General features: G+C 37.4%; 1 protein-coding gene across 13 annotated transcripts in view; it reads right to left on the bottom strand.

Moving 5' to 3' along the window:
* The window catches only part of Flo1 (flotillin-1), a 60,200-nt gene that overhangs the window by 34,253 nt on the left and 5,796 nt on the right, over positions 1-20,151 (bottom strand). For 8 of the 13 annotated variants that reach the window (XR_010850676.1, XR_010850677.1, XM_067090151.1 and 5 more), the window contains 3 exons: positions 15,134-15,224; positions 14,419-14,562; positions 11,011-11,130 (listed from right to left, as the gene is read on the bottom strand). Coding sequence is in view for 10 of the 13 variants with exons in the window: in XM_067090151.1 (XP_066946252.1) it covers positions 11,011-11,130; positions 14,419-14,562; positions 15,134-15,224 (355 nt within the window). In the remaining 3 variants the exon portion in view is untranslated. Of the gene's footprint in view, positions 1-5,063; positions 5,079-11,010; positions 11,131-14,418; positions 14,563-15,133; positions 15,225-20,151 lie in introns of all 13 variants that reach the window. The other 5 variants (XR_010850675.1, XM_067090148.1, XM_067090153.1 and 2 more) reach the window with 1 other exon arrangement.

Below are 20,151 nucleotides of genomic sequence, written 5' to 3'. Positions count from 1 at the left end.
CTGAATTCTGATCCAATCTAGGAGTTTCTTTATGGCATTTCTCTTTGAGTTCAAGGTTTCTACTAGTTTTTATTCTGATTCTTAATAGCTCGCCTTTTTATAATCACACATTCGCAACCCTTACTCATAATACAACTTGTAATCCCATCAATTCCCAGTGTCTCTCTCCATCCTTCAATCTCTGAATTGCCTTCCTTACATCCTGAACTTAACTTTCACAAGTATTCTTAACTTGAAATCAGCTCTTTCCACTATTGTGCTATTCAGCTCTGCCTTTTTCCTATCCTTCACAATAAACAAACCTTCAAAATGTACTCATTCCATCAACCAAGGACTGCTTTCACTTCAGACGGCATCTGTCCATCTGCATATCTTATTCCAAGACCCACATGTTCATTAATACTTCTCTATGCATTTCTGTACCTAAGTTCTTGTTCACCCATGATTTTATGTTATGGTTTTTGGTTTCACTTTTTTCTTGGTTGACTCAATCATCCACTTGTATGGCTGCACATGATCTTTCCTTCTGTAATAAAACTGCACCTCAAATAATCTTGATTTTCATTCACTAAACCCACTACTATTCCCTAATCCCACCGCATCCTGCTTGAACGAAGATATACTTTGCTTTGCTTTGCTCCTTCTTCCTACCCTCCTACAACCACAAAGACTCCCGGTTATCTGTGACCCCTTTGTGGAATTTTACATACTCCTCACCTGCTATGTCCATCTTCTGTATCTTAAACCTTAGCCCACAGTTCATCCAAATGCTTCTCATAAGCTATTCTCACTTCTTTATCATCGATCTCACTTAATTTCATTTAAGGCAACATTTTTTGCCCTAACTCGTCAACTCACGTCTATCTTAACTTTTGCTTCAACCCAAAAATTATCAGATATGCCTCCAGCCACTCTTCTCACAACGTGCATCAGTGTGCTCTTTTTCTCCTCAGCAATAAAAATCAAATTGGCAAACTCTTTTTCCTCATCATTTTCTATTTCTAAAATAAACATACTTTCTTTGGAAACAATGTATTTCCAACAACTGAACCTCTTTTCCAAACATATTTCCATATGACTGTCTATGCTCATTTACTCCAGGACCTCCACACTTACATACTACATGTTAATGTCTAATTGAAACAGCATTACTACACAAAGTAACAGCTTAACTTATCTGACTTCCTTAATTATCAGATACATTCTTGTGATGATTTCAGCTTAGCTACCATTTCAAATGAGATGCATTTTGGGATAAACCTCTTAAATCTGCGGGATAATTTAAAATTGGTCAAACAGCAACCAATACTATAAGAGCTTAGTTAATATCACAGCAGACAACCAGATCCCAAAAGTATCTGATAAGTTGGGGGACTTCTACCTTTTTCCATGGTCAAGGAAATCCCTGTCTCACTACAATATTGGTCAATGTCCTGAAATTCTCCACTATACAAGAGTTGTCCTGCTTAAACTTCAGCCTTACTTTTTCATGGGTCCTGCTACAGTTCCAAGCACAGTTTTTCCAGGATTGCCTGCTGGCATGAAGTGTCTTCAATTCTACTCATATTTCATATAACTTCTTTCATTTTTGTTTAGTTCATTTCTTATTTATTTGTGTCGTGATAAAAAAATGTGATTCAAGTTGTCATCTCGTGACAAATTCCACTTTCAAGTGTTATTGCAAGCACAGGCAGTCCTTGGTTATCGGTGGGGGTTCCGTTCTGGGGGTGTGATGGTAACTGAAAATCGCCACTAACTGAAAATGGCAATTTCCGGCACCTTTTCAGCGATTTTTGGGGCTTATCGGTGCTGAAAAGTGCCAATTTTTGGTTAAGGGCACCTCTGTTAGGTAAGTATCGGTGCCAATACCCAATTATTTGCGCCGATAAGCGGAAATCTGCGATTTTCGGCGCCGAAAATTGCCGATTTTCGTCGTTAGACAAGCACCATAAAACCGGATCGCCATTAACTGTGGACTGCCTGTACTTTAATTAATTTTCATCAACTGCCATTTCCCTTGCACCAGTTGCTTTCATTCAATGGGACTGGCTACTGCCATATCTTTTCTCCAGCTTATTTTCAGAGTTATTTCAACCTACTGTATATCTTTTGGGAAGGGATGTTATCACATCACTCCTAGTTATCAACAGCTGCTAAACAACAAGCTCAAATGATGCAACACAAGGAGACGCCTCTCCCAAGACCAAGCAATCATTCTCTCAACATCAACCTCAACTGTAACTGTATCTGCCAGGGTTCATCCTCCACCAAAACATGGACTCCTAAAAGGCTGCATTGAGATGTTTCCCATTCTCAGAATCAAAAGCAGAAGGACACGAAGGGGCTCCTTTGAGCAATGGCTTTGTTCCATCAAACATCAAAAATGAAGACTTTTCAAGGTTCTCAGCAGTGACTGGGGTTTTTGAGGTGACCAGACGAAGACCATGCACTAACAACACTTCCTCTAAGTCAACACAAATGCTGTAAGGAGACAGCTCAAAAAACAACTCATTTAGATCACCCCACTTGAGAGCAGATGCTCCACATCTTTTCTAAGAGACCACTTCTAAAACACAAGCCTTGGTTTTAATATCATCCTTGTAGTTACCTTGGTAACTAGTAAAATCAATTTGGCATGTCTGTATGTAGTTGAAAACTGGCCATTTTCAATTTCTAGTCATTCGTCAAGTCCTGCGGCATACTCATGCCTGGGAGACATGCTACGGCTAAGCCCTCTTCCTAAACAGCAAGCAATTCTGGTATCAGATGATATATTGGGATGTGAGGAAACATTACGTTCTTATACCAAGTCCCCTTGAGCTTACAGTACGTCTCTTTCCTACCACGAAACGATTGAGGCTGAACCATATTGCAGGTCCAGCAAGCACAGAGTGCATGTATACTGGGCAAATTCTGGCAGTTCACTATTGAGTCCATGGCAACAAAAATAATGGGTTTGTAAGAAGTGTGTATATACAGCGTAAAACATGCAGGAGGTCCTCGCTTATCGGCGGCGTCGGCTAACAGCGTTCCAGTTTTATGGTGCTTGGCTAACGATGTCGTTAACCAGATTTTCGGCGTTGGTAAGTGGTTTATCTGCGCCGATAAGCGGTTAACAGCGCTGATAAGCAGTTTATTGCACTTACGAAGTCATAAACACCATTTATTACCATAAATGTTGGTGATTTTTGGTTATCGACAATTTTCAGTTAGCAGTGCAACGCCAGAAACAGAATCCCCCCCATTAACTTGGGACTGCCTGCATATAATATATACACAATATAAATGCACTGAAAAGCACTAACATGTGCATACAGATACCAGACCACAAACAAATACATTCACATGAATCATCTGCACACTTCAACACCCACAAACACACCTGTATGTGCAATTGCATCTCACATACTACAGCAGTTTAACAATTTGGTAATTACATTCATTCAACTGGTATGTTATACAGTACAAGTATTTTCCAAAGGACCATTGTTTTCACAACATAATGATCCAGTGTACCTGGAAATGTGCATTCCAATTCCATGCAATCTGAAGGTAGCCTGAGTTTTGAATGTCCGTCACTTGTTCACCAAGCTACCCATACATTTTCTTTATTTAGTTACAATTTACAAAAACAGGCGCAACAAAATTTTGGTCAGTGCTATAGCTTCCACTACAGCAAGACCTACGATTAGCTGCTTGCTTCTTCTCGTCACAGACTGTGTTTCACAAGAGGAGGTACAGTTTAAAAAATTGTATTGTCAGTTCCCTCCATCCAGCTGGTTTGCAAAATGCAGTTCTAATGTCCTCAGATCATACAACAAAACAGCGGGAAGCATGTGCATAAATAAAGGCATTGGGATCTTGTCGTTAATACATGCAACACTAAACAACCAAAATATATGTATATATTGCATATATATATATAGTAGATATAAATGTCTTGATACGTGGGATTTTTACCTTGAAGGGGGCTGTATGCTTAAAGGGGGCACTATATATGCTTAAGAAAAGCCAAGATCCGGGGGCAAGGGGTGGGAGAAAAGCTATACAGTACATAACCTAAGGCAGCAAAGTTCTCTCCGAGCGTCCAAAGAAAAAGCTGCTATGAGATGACAATTCTGACCATCAAATGGCTGATAACCATAACTAAAAGCTAAAATACAATCATCGTTTTACACCAAAGCTCTCGGTTTACAGATGTTTTAACTTTCCAAGAAAGTTTTGTTGCCTTCATTTGAAAGGTCAAAAGAACTCGTGTGTTCGTCGTGCAGTTCAGACCACGCAAATCAAAAATAAACAAATGAAACTCTGCTTGACTGACAGAAGGTCTTATGCTCTTACCAAACTGTACTACCTTACTCTACAGCGCACCAATACCTTTGCTGTACCCGAGTTACAACGATTCTCTCTCTATTGCTTACCCAGAGAGTGAGATTACAGAAAATCCAGTAACAATACAATATAACATCAACAATAAATGGTAATTAAAGAATGTTACGATGGAACTAAAGACTGTTTACAAGAACTGACTGGAGCACAGTGCAAAGCTTTAAAGGAAATACTAAAAAAAAGAGAAATCAAATACAGAAGATATGCTGAAGAATCAATTGATCTGGCAGTACAAACTCAGAAACCTTGTAATGGATCAAGTGCTCAACGAAGGAAACAAGGAAAAATAAAACTAAAATGAAAAGATACATGGATTCATCTTACGACATATCTAAAGGTACACAAGTGCTGACAGATGAAACCTTTTTCTTCAATTTTGGCAGAGGGAAAAATAAGAAAAAAAAAAAAAGTGTATCAGAATGGTGGCTTTAGAGGACCGACGACAACAGCAGCAGCGATTCACAGGTGAGCAAAAGATGCTGCCGGGTGGTCCCATCTTTTTTTTCGTTTCTGTTAAAAGCCTACATCTGTCTCACAGGTGCAATGTAACTCATTAATCCCAGAACAAGCAAGACAAAGAAGAATGCACGTGCACACCTACAGAGGTGGCCAATCTAGTTTAGTACCACATGAACGGACATGACAGGACGGCTGGGTCCTGCGCTTAGACTAACCTTGGCATAGTAGGTCTGAGCACAAAGGAAAGCATAAGATTAGATTTTTTTTTTTTTTTTTACATTGTTTAGTCATAAGTGAGATTAAAAAAGTGGGAAAACTGTACAAAATGAAAAAAAGGGGGGGGACTATAAGAGTTCTCACTTTCTTTTATCGGAAAACGTTAATGCTACGTAAATTAAGCCTTTACCAAACAAATCCTAACTGTCTAAGTGACTTGTTAAGAGTTAATGATATGCCTTATCTATGCACACAGCTTCCCTCTAAAAACAAAAGTTGAAAAGAACTCAACCGTGCAAGACAATGAATAACATTTAGAAGTGAGAACTTAAAAAAAAAAAAAACAAAGTACAAGCAGGAAATATTTTGATTAATGTGCCTACTTTTAAAAAATATTCTAGAAATTTATTAAAAAAATATGCTGATGCAAGTTCTTTCCTGTAAAACTCAGGGGGGAAAAAGGTATTCCTAAGGAAAAGACTAAGTTGCAAAAAAATCACAGTACAAAAAATACTCTTTAGTTTCTCCAGAACGCTTAAATCTATTGGCAGTTCTTGCAGTGGGGAAAAAGGATATGAGCCTGGAATAAGCTAAGGCTATGCTACACTGCGTCAAGTGTCAAAAATCGAGTCTAGCTTTAACTGAAAGATATATCTCGAAAGATACCTCACTTAAAGCTATGGCCACTACGTATGTTTATGAGAGAATAAGACGTGAGAGGTGGGAGATACCGAACTTTTGTAATATATATAAGAATAAATATCAAATGACACCCGTCCTCATATGTTTCAAATGCTCCTGCAGTACACAAAACACAGACCTTACGATTAGGACTGTTATTTTTTGGTGCAACTGTTCCTCAACTTTCAACTCCATGAATACAAAATTCAAATTTCATAATGACTCCAATTACAAAAATAATTTTACTAAGGAAATAAAAATTCAAAATCAATTTTGTCTTGGGCAGACAATCTTATGTTTACCACTCTCTATACAGCAGTTAGTTGCTGTAAGGTTCTACTCACTAAAGAATAATTAACTGTAGAGGCAAAATAATGCTTTTTATTTGACTATTTCCAATAAAGGAAAAGTTAGAACACTTAAAATAAAATCTGGCAATTGATCTAGAAACATGTCAATACTGGTATCCCTGTGTTTGAATACAGAAGTTTGAATAACTGAAATGAAAATGGGTTATAAAAAAAACTTATCAAATAAGATAGGTAGATCAGGTACATGGCAAAACAAATGTTTATCTTTATTAACAACTACCATTAGAGCTGTGCATTTTAATCACAACTTAGTTACTTGGAGAGACCATGTTATTCAATTCAGTCATCACGGAGAATTGCTCTTTCTCATGACTTTTAAACCGGAACCATAAGTTTGACAATACTTCGACCCTCAAGCTAGGGAAGGCTATACATGGTTATTAAACTATTTTCTATTTTCCCACCAGTGCCTGTGACAAGTCGGTTGTTTCCATTCTGAAGTACAGGGCAGCTTACACAAAAAATCACAAGACTTGGATAAAATTATCTTTCACCCTTAAAGCACCTTCACAACAGCACGAAATGAGTCTGTGTTTTGTATACTGCAGAGGTACTGAACATTCTGACGTTTGACAAGTACAGAAAGAACAGTTGTATTAGGTAAAGTGTAAAGACCAAACACCATGTATTACCGTAGTTATCACACGTGTGGATGACGTTAAAAATGTTGCTTATTTAATTAAGGTTTTAAATGTAAACAAGACAATCTGCTTGTCACTTCACAGTTACAAACAATATATGTCAATGTAAGAAGAATGGATATGAATTATGTTGACAACAAAATGTTGCAAAACTAATTGATGAATGACTAAATTGTGATCATATGCATCTCTTGCACATCAAAATTCATCTTAAATCTACACGTACCATTACATATACACAATGGCCTGCAAATTTTAATCCAAATTGCACTCCCACGTAACTTAATCAAAATAATCAATTTCAAGGCAAACAGGTCTACGGAAATTCATACAGCAAAGATTGCTTACAGAACTGTAACAATGAATGAAATATCCAGATACAGAATTACAATAGGCAAAGTACACAAAATTCTTTCTTTTCAGTTATTATACCAAAGTGCTGAGTGTATCAAAGCATGGAAATAACATACTGAATATTCAGGAATAAAAAACATCATTGACAAAGCACACAAGCTGGAAAGTGTTTGCTAATATTTTTGGCGATGGTTTAATCAAATTGCCCCTATTCAAATGCTTCACAGGTCTTTAAAAATATGAAATAACATGAGTTCTTCCTGTATCCATTGAAGAGACAAGATTTGACAATGTCAGGAAACTGGATATATGTGAGTAACATGTCTTCCGTAAATTCTTGTAATGACGGTTCCAGCTGACTTTAGTTACATTTACGAGAGCCAGTGACGTGATGGGGAAGAGACTGGCTCTGAACTGTGGAAAAACCTTCAGCATTGGCAAAAACAACTAATCTACGTTGTCTAGATTTAGAACAAATAATTTCCACCTGACACACATCTTAAATATTAGTCTCACAAGTAGACATCCACATGCATGAGATGTCATCACTCGCCCACAAGTCAGGAGCTATATACATACAGATCACAAAGTTTGTAACGGAAGTGACAAAACTAGAAAGCACGTAAGATATTTTCCAACATAGTATAAATGAAGACAAAGTTCCTGTAAACAAATGGCCAAAACACAAAGCACCAGTTCTCATCCAGATGTGTGATAACTTCAACTTACAGAGCCTGCTTACACTGTGTTGGTCGTACAGGAGTTTTCACTTTTAAGACTAGCTAGAGGGAACATTGCTAACACTTTCGCTCTCGCGAGCGTCTTTCGTTTGAACAACCTGCGAGCGGTGTCAACTTCTTATCAGCAACTTAGGGTGCTAGAAATAACTACAAAAGACTATTTAAGCAACATGAAACCAAAAATGTCTTGCACATATATTCTCCATTTTTTCCTCAATGAACTGCTTTTACAGGTGTCAAAAATTGGTTCACAATTTTTTTTATTAGAAGCTAATGCTACTATTCTTGGATTTAAAACTTACAGAATATGTGCCACACCACAAAGTCTAATATATAAATGGTTAAGGATAAAACAAGTAAATAACATAAATAATCCTATGTTACTGACACTTCTATGATAAAATCAAATCAAATGCCTGATTCCTGCCCAATGCTTTTGAATAACCCAGGACACAGTAGTTCAAGGTTTGTCTATTAACAGGATGCTGGTGAGATATTACAATTTTCTCTTAATGACTGGGAAAAGATATCAATTTGAAAATGCTTGAGATGATGTGAATCTAGCCTCTTTTATGAATACAATCTGCATAAATGCATGACTGATAAATAGATCAATGTCTTCAACACAGGGTCATCCACACTAGTTAGCTCAACACATCTACTCTAAATCAAAATCTTGGAAAGGAGGAGCTGCAATTAATTCTCCAAAATGATTTCATTTGCTCAAAACAAGTTCCTATGTCGTTGATTTCTCCTTCCCCATTACAGGCGACATCAAAACAAATACTGACTTCAGTATTTAGAAGTTTCGTTCTGAATTGTGAATCTAAAGGTCCAGGATCTTCACCATGATGAAGTCTCACATTCTTCAATCAAACTGATCATCGATTCATCATTCTCTTCTTCCTTTAAATCTTGCAGACTGAAACCCTTACTTACAAAGTCAACAGACTTATAAACCCAAGAGGGGTGCAATGGGAAATCAGCCTGCAGTGTGAGACAAGTCATGGGGAAAGGTGATTGACAGGTTAAAGATAATTCATGTATACAACCTTCCACAGTCATGCATCTCATAACTTAACTGAATTCTCATCAGTTTCTGAAACATATCTCCACTATCGCCAATCACACCCACAGAAATCAGCCACTTGATATCCCATTCAAAATTTTCGTCGTTAGGTGCATCTACAAATGCTAACAAACAATGGCAAACTAATGGACCAAACTGAAAACAATTCCTCTATATTCATGACAAACGTTTACAATTGCATTACTTCAATTGTCATGTGGGCTACGAAATCTGTTTGATAAGTAAGTGGAAGATTTCTTATTTAAAATGCAAAAAATTACTTGGTTGATGACAAATCTGGAGAGATTTGATCAAATGTTTATTAAGCACAAGGTGAAACCACATCCTTCGTATTACACAAAGTACCAATTGGCCACAGCTTCTCCAGTTTTCCTACTACCGTACGAGACATGCATCCCAAAAATGACATATACCAATATCCAGATTCACAGCAGCTACACAAAAGCATTAAAGAGAAATGGAATGACGTACGTATGTCCAAATAAATGACTCAAAATACTAGGCTGCACTATAGAGCTACTCTTAACATTTATGAACGGTTATCACTATAAAGCTACTCTAACATTTATGAACGGTTTTAACATATTTTGTGGGTTCCCAAAAATCTGCTGAGGGTATAAACTGAGAACCGGCAAGATTAGAATGACTGCACTAAGGCACACCAGATAACCCATCAACAAACATACAGAATGTTTACTGCCTGAACCTGACAAAGTTACGGCACAGCTTGGTAGAAGTATCAACTGAGGCTTGAGATTCTCTGCAGCAACAAGAGGACCACTCAGCAACATAAAAAAAAAATATGAAAAAACAACAGTGAAACTGAAAGCCTTAAATGCATCATTATGCATTTCTGTTTTTGAAAATTACAATGCAAAATATTGAAAATAAAAGGGACCAGCAACCCATATCTTTATCTAAGCCAGACTATAGGAGAGGAAAGGAGAGGCCTGAAAAAGTGAGGCCTACTTAGGGATTAATTACAAACCCACCTAATGAGACAGATCTGGTCATATGACTGAGTGAACAATAGAGATTTGGCAGTAGCTTGAAACGTGACGTAAAACAGAGGTCCACTTGAAATACAATATTACCCTACAACAAATGACATTTTTTTTCCATCATCTAAACAACCATTAAAAACCAATATAATGTGACATAATCAATACTCCCAAGTTGTTCTTGTCAAAGAAAAGAAATATAAATAAAAATTATGAGTACAAGACAAAAATAAACATACAATTTCATTTTCAAAAACATCAGTCATTACAGCAAAGATTGACTGATGTAATAAGCAATATTAATTGATTTCAGGTTCAAGTAAAAATTCAGGGACATGAAAGAGAACAATCATTTATAACCTGACAGCTAGCTGCTACAATTAATTTCGAGAACCATATAACTGTAATGAGTTCACTTGTCCTGTCAAAAAGAAGCCAGAGGTTCTTCCGGAAACATGAACATGTTACTGAATTTTAGTTTATTTGCCACCTGTCTTGAAAAAAGTAAATGCACTAGAGCATTATGTGATTTGGAATACAACAAGTACCTATCTAGATATCTCGAAAGACATTTTAACTTGTTACAGCACTGAGATATCAAACGTGGAGGAATTATATTTGTATATCTTGAAATCTCATCAAAATATCTGACCAAAAACATTACCGTGAGAGACAATTTTATTTATTACATCATTCAGGTCTCAGCCTTGAGGGATCTTATTTACATAGCCCAACATCTCATCATTAGCTGAAGGATACTGTGGAAAATGGAACGTCCCTTGGGAGTCCAAACATTATAACTGACAGGTAAACCATCCACACAAACACACACAAGGGCGATAATACGAGGGGGGGCAAAGTGTTGCAAAAGGCGAAACACAAATCCGTCACAATAGAGAAGCAAACCTATCTACAGCAGTATGGTCAGGAATCAGGCACCGGATCTTGAGAGTTAAGTCGGACAGAGAACCCAAACACAAAACTAAATCGAAACGAAACACAGTGCTCAAAATCTACGAGAATAAATGAGGTATTCCGTTTTGAACGGGGAGCCGGGAGACCACGTACCTCGTCGTCGTGGATGTCCTTGAGTGTGTACGACAAGACGGTGATTCCCATGTTGATCAGGTCGCTCGAAGCCACCTCGAAGACGTTCTGGTTGAACTTCTTGCGGTCCTTGTAGATCTCCTGTTTGGGAAAGGGCCGTTTAGCAAGTCGTTTCGAGGCCGGTCGCCGTCACAGTCAAGACACGACTATTCATTTCTCACAAGAAAAAGCAAAATTGGCAAAGAAAGCTGAAACTTCAACAGAGAAAAGCTACAAAAACATAAAAATTCCCCATCAAATGAATCATGTGGCTTTCCTACGGCATCTAAAAATCAATGTGCGGGTGTCAATTCTAAATAAATGATAAAAACTTGAAATCATACTGTAACAATTCCTATCGAGATGAACTGAACAGTGGCTTCTTTTTAGAAAATAATTTGTCAAAAGCTGAAGAGTCAAATATAACTGAAATAAACATCAGAGGATCAATAAAATCTAATTCCCACTTAAATATGAAAAGGTGATCAATTCTCATGGATAAGTGTACCTGCTATGTTTCTTTACATACAGGCAGTCCCGTTTACGATGGTGGTTCCGTTCCTACGCGGCATCGTAAGCTGAAAATCGCCGTAAGCCGAGACATTGTCGAAAATTGTAAGAAAACCTTTAGAAAACCTTAATTTTAATCCTTTGGGAATCTTGAAAATGATGTACCCTAATTTTTTATTAAGTTTTCATAAAAAAACCTCCAAATTTTTATTATTCAAGAGTTTTGGAGCCATATTTCTTCAGTCGGATAGGCGTCGTAACCACAGAACATGCGTCATAAACCGGGGAATAACTTCTGACGAATATATCTGAAAAGCGTCGTAAGCTCGGAATGTCGTTAGCCGAACCCATCGCAGCCCGGGGACTGTCTGTATTAGCTTTTGAAATCACACAGTAACGAAACATACATAACCCTACAAAAGTTGTGACAATCCAACAACCGAAAAAAAAACTCCACATTCAGAGTACTAAGTTAACAAGAATGAATATTTAACTGGCCTAAAACCATGAAAAATGAAATCACAAGAAAAATTTGAAGAACTACTCTAAGCAACAACACAGAAATATCATGACTTAGGAAAATTTTAGCCTTGTCAACAAAGCAAGCACTATCTATACACTAAAGAACAAATACCTAGGAAGAACTACATTACAAATAGTGCAGTGTTTAAGCAACAGAGGTGAAATAACAACCGGACACCTAACATGAACACACAAATGGATTACCAAACTAACTACATGTACAGGGGTTAAGGGAAAAATCCTTCACCGACTTTATAATGTCCTGGAAAAATTTTGTTAGTTTATCACATGACAGATGACCAACTATCATTGGGACAACCACCAACGTACAAATACAAGTTTGTGGGTGTTACTACAAAATTTCCGACTCCAAAGAACAATTATTAGTATCATTTTCATTAATTTGATCAAATCACTGCCATGACATTTGCAGCTCACAAGGCCGGTCGAAAAATTCCTTAAAACATCTCATGATCAGATGAACTGAAAAATTTCCTTCATGGAACGTGTTCCCAAAACTTGGTATTTGTCATTGGTTGAAAACTGGAGTCCCATAATACTTTTGAACATTTATATAAGCATTGTTCTGCACCTTCTCCAGCCTAACATTGGATCACGTGAGTTAATCACGAAGCTTTAGGGAATCAAATAACTATCACAGCAAGAGAGTAGAAACAAGGTTGGGAAAATACGGATATAGCAATCAGTCCTACCTCAAATGTCATTGTGTTAAATTGTAGCAGCCATCAGTGCTTACCTATCATATGGACCACGGAGTAAAATCTTTTTTGTGCCTCTACTTAATCAAAACAACAGAGCAGAAACGTCGGAAAATTTTTTCAAAACGTATGAAAAAGCTGCATTAACTGTGAACTGAGGAAAAAAAATTTGAAGATTTAGTTTAAAATAAATTTGAAGATTTAGTTTAAAATAAAACTACAGACTGGGAAGAACGCAGAGGTTGTTTCCTGAATGGGAACATAATTTTAAATATTACATGGCACACACAGGCCTTCCCGTATTGCACTATATAACACAGTCATAGTAAAACCAGCACGGTAACTGTTAATTTGAAAAAATGACACCCCTATTATGCCTATTCACACTAATGAAGGAGAAACACCAGAACATAATTCACAAAAACACAAGTCAGTGACATCATGATTTGCGTCATACTGGAAAGTTTAATTATCTTTAAATATCAATGAATTATTATAACGCATACAACGACAATTACCCTTAAACCATGGAGTAACAAGTCAGATACACATACAATCCTCCTATGACTTACAAACAACTACTAATCAAGGATCATGGAAACACACATTCTCAAACAAAAACTTCATGACCAACAGCTTCCACTGTAGTCTCAAGGTCTGTCAGAAAACGTTACTGAAAGAGAGGTATTCAACCATATGGTTCTATGTACACAGTTACAAGCAACTACCATTGGAATACTACACTAATAGACTTGAAAGTAAGTCATCACAGTGCAAACGAAGGCATTTTAATTGCAGAAGAGGCTCAGAAACAAATTTGCAACATTTACTGTTGGTGCTGAGTGAAATAATTGCTTCTTCATCAGTAGATTCATTTAAATACTTCTGGGTTACAGTACATTTAAAGAATGTAAGTCTGACGTCCCTTCTCTAAGCCATTCACTTCTTATTTCCCCCCTCTTACGACTTCTCATCTCGCTCACCAACTTTTCTAACTTTGCCAAGCTCAAATATGCACTCATTTGAAGAGACACCCTCGTGGCCAACTGTTTTGAATCTTAGGTATTTAAATTGACGAGCAAGTTAATGAAAGGATAAATAACAAACTTTGAAAGAGGAAACGAATATTCTGAATCAGGTTACATACTGTCTGGTTATCAAGATCATTAACTCTGATGTATACTGTTAAAATTCAAATAAAGTCCCAAACATATTAAGAATATTATTCTTTCTATACACATTTAAATCACAACCTAATATTCGCAGCTAATATACTACACTGATCATAATAATCATAATCATTCTAATTGCAATATTGAATGGTTTGTTACAAAACAATATTAAAACATCTTCGAATTCCCTTCCATGTGAGCAACACCACACAATCAAAAGCCTCGTCTTTTACAAGTGTGATGACTTACTCTCTACAGAAATCTACGTAATCACACTCTCCGACAATCTACAAGTATACACAGAAAGGAGGAAGGAAGAAAAGTCTGCTTGCGCAAGATAGGACCATATGGTTCAATGGATGCCTAGGTTAGTTTCTTTCCTGCACAGATCTAAAAAGTTGTCGTACAGACACTTGGTGCGCAAAAGCTACTACAACTTTTTTTATCTCCACAAGAAAGACACTAACCTCAACAGACATGGAGCCCATGATCGCTCGCTGGTGGCCCTCGAGAGTCTCCAGCGCCACCTGCTGGATTTCGCCCTCCGTCTTCCCCAGGAACTGCTCGCAAGCAGCCAGGAGCATTTCCTCATACTGACCTTGTACCTTCACCTGAAAAGAAGGACGAGACGTAAATGATACGGAACGGAATGGAATATAAATTTCAGGTCAAAGGAGAATGAGATATAAATGATATGGAATGGAATATAAAATTTAGGCCAAAGGCCAAGCAAGCTATGGGACCTAAGAGGTCATTCAGCGATTTACGGGAAACTGAACTTAAGAAGGTTTTAAAAGGCGTAACAATAGGAAAACCTTGCAGCTGCACTATTATTAATTATTATTATTATTATCATTCAGAAGATGAGCCCTAGTCATATGGAACAAGCCCACAGGGGCCACTGACTTGAAATTCCAGCTTCCAAAGAATATGGCGCTCATTAGGAAGTAAGAGAAGGTAGAGGAAAATAGGGAAAGAGATAAAGAGAAATACAAAAAGAGGTACAAGGAAATACAGAAACAATTGTTACAAGACAGAGTGTAAGATGGAAGCAAGAGAATATGAATGGCAAGTCAGTCAAAAAATCTGTCTCCTATCAAACATTCTATTCAAACGACATTAAACAATGACTCATACAAGTCCATTTTTAATCTTTGCACGATACAAAAAAACAGGACTTACCTGAGCAATACCTGTGACTGAGATGGGTACGCCCTGGGCAGTGTAGACGCGAGGGGACTCCACGTTCAACGTCATAACGTTGAGCGATATCCTATCGACATAAAAGCAGGTATAATATGGTATTTATGTCACTGATACAGTAATAATGCATGCTAATGTACTTGTGGTTAGTATAACTACAGCCGCATAAAAAGAAGCAATTAGTTCTTTCAATCAAACGAAATCAGTGCCTGGTTCTACATTTTTCCTCTGTGATTGATAATCCCTTACATATGTGAATTTAAGATAATCACTTAAATTGTTCACTGAACAATTCCTACTGTGAAAAGTGCAACTAACTTTGTGGATTTGTATGCAATATAAGATACGGTAAACGTAGACGAGTTTTCAACTCAAGAGGAAAACCACAAAGATTCATGTGGAGTAAAAAGTGTCACTCAGAATTCAAAACAAACTTTTAAAAGTTAATATTTATCAATACTGAATTACGGTACCTAAAATATCAGGCAAAAAGTTACATGTCAACAAAATCCCTCAAACTAATAGATAAAGTTTATGATAAAAAATCCACTTCAAAAATCTAATCTTGTTTTCTCAGTATTAAAAGTCTGTACAATGAAAAGATCAATATTCCACTTAAAACAAAACATTCCTTGGGTTATACTACGCCTTAAACTGACAAGCCAGGATCTGTTAGACCATTCCCAATTGCTAAAAGGTAACTGATAGAGTCTAGTACTGCCAGCAAAAGCTGATATACCAGAGAGAGTTTGCTCAATTTTCTGTGCCGCAGACAAAAGAAAGTAGAACAAAGGTATGAGGAGATAAGGGCCATCCACTTCACACAAAGTATGTTTACCTTAACTGACTGAGAAACTGTAACACTGCTGGTGGTACCACATTCATCTTTGGGGTCACATTTGGTCCTTGTTATTTCAACACATACTTCTAGATGCCTACTACCAGTCACTGAGAAATGCTGACAGTAGCATGTTACCATGGCCACTTTGCCTGGCTACAAAAAAGATAGCTTCACTTTACAGTATAGGCAGTCAACAGTTTAGGACAGGACTTCCGTTCTTCTGCCGCGTCGTAAGCTGAAAAATCGTCGAAAATCGCAAGAAAATCTTACTTTGAATCCTCTGGGTGTCTTGAAAACAAGGTAACCTGCATTTTAATGAGTGTTTCATAAAAAAACCTCCAAATTTTGACCATTCAGCTGTTGTGGCACAGAACAGGCGTTGTAACCCTGGAACATGTGCTGTAAACAGGGAAATAATTTCTGATGAATATATTTGAAGAAGGTCATAAGCTCAGAAACATCGTAAGCGAGCCCATCATAACCCGGGGACTGCCTACAGAAATCCTTCTGACAGTCATCTGGTACATACCTCTTTGTCAGGAGGTATTGCTGCACAACCTTTATTTGTGAAAAGTGTGCACCTACTTTCTTGTACATTTATAAAGACTGCATGAGGACACTGAACGCCTACAGGGATCAAGATGACTCAGGGCTAAACCTCAAATCTACTGGCTTGCTGATGAACTCCACTGGACAGACATACCGGAAACTCATGCTATTCAGACACTACATTTGTCAGTTAGTAGTAGATTGTTTTCCTATTATCAAAGTAATTAAAAAAGATGACAGAGTCAACTTTGCCTGACATAAAGTCTCAGATGAGACTAAAACCAGTAACAAGAGGGAGTTGAAGAAATTGGACAGTTTAAAAGTGGGAAAACTTGTAACAAATGAAAATCAAACGACAGAACCAGATCCAGCTGGGGCGAAGGGTCGCGGCAATGAAGCTTTATTACAGCCTGAAGTGTGTCGCAAAAGGTACGTCACAGGCGTTGTCGTTTATGCATTTACAGCCTGTGTTTACGACTGAATTATCTTTATCCGTCACTCACCTTCCTAGTTTTCCTTCAAGGGCATTCTTTTCTTTGGAAGGTTACTTTCAACACCAACTGCTTTGTAGGTTTCTTCCATAGAAATATTTGTTCAATTCAAACAACTAAAAACCCAACCAACCTGCAACACGATGGTAAAACGTGAAAGCAAATAAAATGGTGAGCAACGGAAAAATTAGACATGCTTTTAAGTGAAAAGAAAAGGCTTCTTCTAACGACGAATTTATTCAACAGCAGTGGGTGACAACTGCTTTCTACCTCAATGGCGAGAGGAAATGGTCTCTCTGGCTGACTACACAGTTTAAGGCGTGGTACTATAAAAGGAAGTTTGTGTGTAAACGCTTAGCTAAATTATAATTAAACAAACATAAACTATCACAATTCCTGCCTTAAAACAGTTGGAGTTATTATGTTCGACTTACCTGGACTAATATTAAAAATGACACTTGTAATCTATAAAACTCAGACAGGTTACGCTTTATACCCAAAAATCATGCGTCACAGCAAAGGGAAGTTTTCGCAAGCTACATCCACACAAATTATATACAGAAGTAATGACCACACATGCACAAAATACTAAAAAAGACTTTCGAAAAACACAGAAACATTCAAGGAGAAAATCAATGGAAGTTAATTAAATTTATAAACTGTATTAACTGTACATGCAGTAAAAAAAAGCACATAAATATCCAAGCCGATAAAAGTGAGATGTGACGTGACTCAAAATTGTCAGGTAACAATTTACTCACCAGAAATCAATAAAAATCAACCATTTACTAGATACAGTACGGTAAATTTATCTCTGGTATAAAGTGAACTACGATAGGGGCAGTCCCCGGTTATCGGTGGGGTTCCGTTCCGACGGCGTGACAATAAGTAAAAATTGCCGACAACCAAAAATCGCGAATCAGATAACCAGAGATCAGGGCCTCTGTTACGTATGTATCAGCGCCAATACCCTATTGGCACCGATGAGCGGAAATCGGTGCATATCGGCGCCAAAAATCGCCGATTTTTGTCACTAGACAAGCCCCATAAAACCGGACTGCCAACAACCGAGCCCGCCAATAACCGGGGACTATGCGTATGAGGAAATTTTCTGTTAGGAATTAAATATCACACATATTGCACTGGACAAAGCAAGGAATCTTCTTACAAAAATTAAAGGGTTTTGAAAGGTACTTTTACATTTCACTGATACAAACCACAGCTTGTCAAATTCCAGCCTAACTGGCCTGTAAGGGTAAAACCTGTTCCTGAATAAAAATGACCACTTGATTACTGATTGACTGACAATACAGCAGCCATGTTACTACACTGGTTTTTCTGCTTCAGTCACAAACAACAAGAAGGTCTGCCACATATTTAATTAACGTTATAAATAACTGATCGTAAAGGCATCCCCCCAAAACGAAAAGGTCTTTACTTGGCGATTCAATTTCCTGCATCTTTATTGCCAGAGAGAGAGAGAGAGAGAGAGAGAGAGAGAGAGAGAGAGAGAGAGAGAGAGAGAGAGAGAGAGAGAGAGAATCTCATTAATAGTTCCACCCCATTGAATGATGACTGCCTAACCAAGGTTCCTTTGCAATTCTTATGATGGTATACATTTTGATCATGTACGGATCATACATGACTGTTTTTGTCTCCCTCAGAGAGAGAGAGAGAGAGAGAGAGAGAGAGAGAGAGAGAGAGAGAGAGAGAGAGAGAGAGAGAGAGAGAGAGAGAGAGAGAGAGAGAGAGAGAAATGCACTACCAATGGAAGTATCTCTGTTGCTAATTAAAACATCTGGGAGGGTGTACCAGAATGTCTTTCACAAAGATACAACAGTAAGTATTCACGCAAGCGTAGCTGTTGTTTCTCTCTAAAAATATGAAACTTTTAAAAATGCTTCCATCCAAAGCCTGCAGCAGAATCATAGAATCAAACCAACTTCTACTTGCTAAGCTGATTTCCATAATTAGCACCATAATGACTGAAAGACTTCAAACAATCTTCAAAAAGCTAAAACAAAAACAATATTTTTCATAGAGTACATATCTTTATGCATTTATGCAATTTTGCATTTTTTAAATTGAACTTTATATATCCATGGCTTTTCAACATGAAGCTACACGAACCAATGTGTGTCAACTTTTATTTACCTTATATTGTTTTCAACAAAACACGCCACGATGCAAGTGACATAACCAGAGGTACTCCTGTGCTAGTAATATTAACACATAATTTACAGACTACAAGACTTGACCAAAAGGTTCATTAAGCAAGTAAAATCTGGAGGAAGGAGTTACAGAATGAAAGTGGGAAGGGATGGGAAATGGGTGAAAAGTAAAAGGGTGAGAGGCTGAATGTTATGTAGCTAAGTCTGAAGAGGAATTGGAGACAAATGACTAACTATAAAATTTTATACAGGCAGTCCCTGGTTTATGGAGGGGGTTCCGTTCCGACGCCGCGTCATAAGCCGAAAATCATTGTAACCCAAAATATCGTCAAAAGTCGTAAGAAAACCTTACTTTTAACCATTGGGGTATCTTGTAAATGACGTAAGTTGCATTTTTATTCTTTTATCAAAAATCTCAAAATTTTGACCATTCTGCCCTTTTGGAACCCCATTTCTTCCGTCGGATCAGTGTCATAACCCTGGAAAATGCATTTTAAACCGGGAAATAATTTTTTATGAACATATTTGAAGAGCGTCGTCAGCTTGGAATGTTGTAAGCCGAGCCCATCATAACCTAGGGACTGCCTGTAGTAGTGAGCAGAATATAATACTGGTGCATTCCCATAATACTGTATACCAGTTTAATGAATGAACCCACCTAACCAGAGGTAATGATTAACAACATATTAATATCCGCTTTAATATGAGAGAAGTGTACCGATTTTCAAAATAAAGAACATAAACTGTAGAGTACTACTGTATCACAGAACAGCTTACGTGGCACTGCAAGATTCCTGGCTTGCAAAAACTACGACAGCAATAATACGAAAGTTAGTAGCAAGTATACACCACAACAGTACCTAACATGTTAATGACAAGTATTACAACAGCGTCCATGTTGTTAGTGAGTTAGTATGAGCAAAAAGGGTGATGGGGATTAAAAAA

This window comes from Macrobrachium rosenbergii, chromosome 47 (genome assembly GCF_040412425.1).
Source record: "Macrobrachium rosenbergii isolate ZJJX-2024 chromosome 47, ASM4041242v1, whole genome shotgun sequence".
Classification (NCBI taxonomy): Eukaryota; Metazoa; Arthropoda; class Malacostraca; order Decapoda; family Palaemonidae; genus Macrobrachium; species Macrobrachium rosenbergii.
The sequence above is the reverse complement of the archived record's forward strand: the minus strand, read 5'-3'. Positions and strand labels throughout refer to the sequence as shown.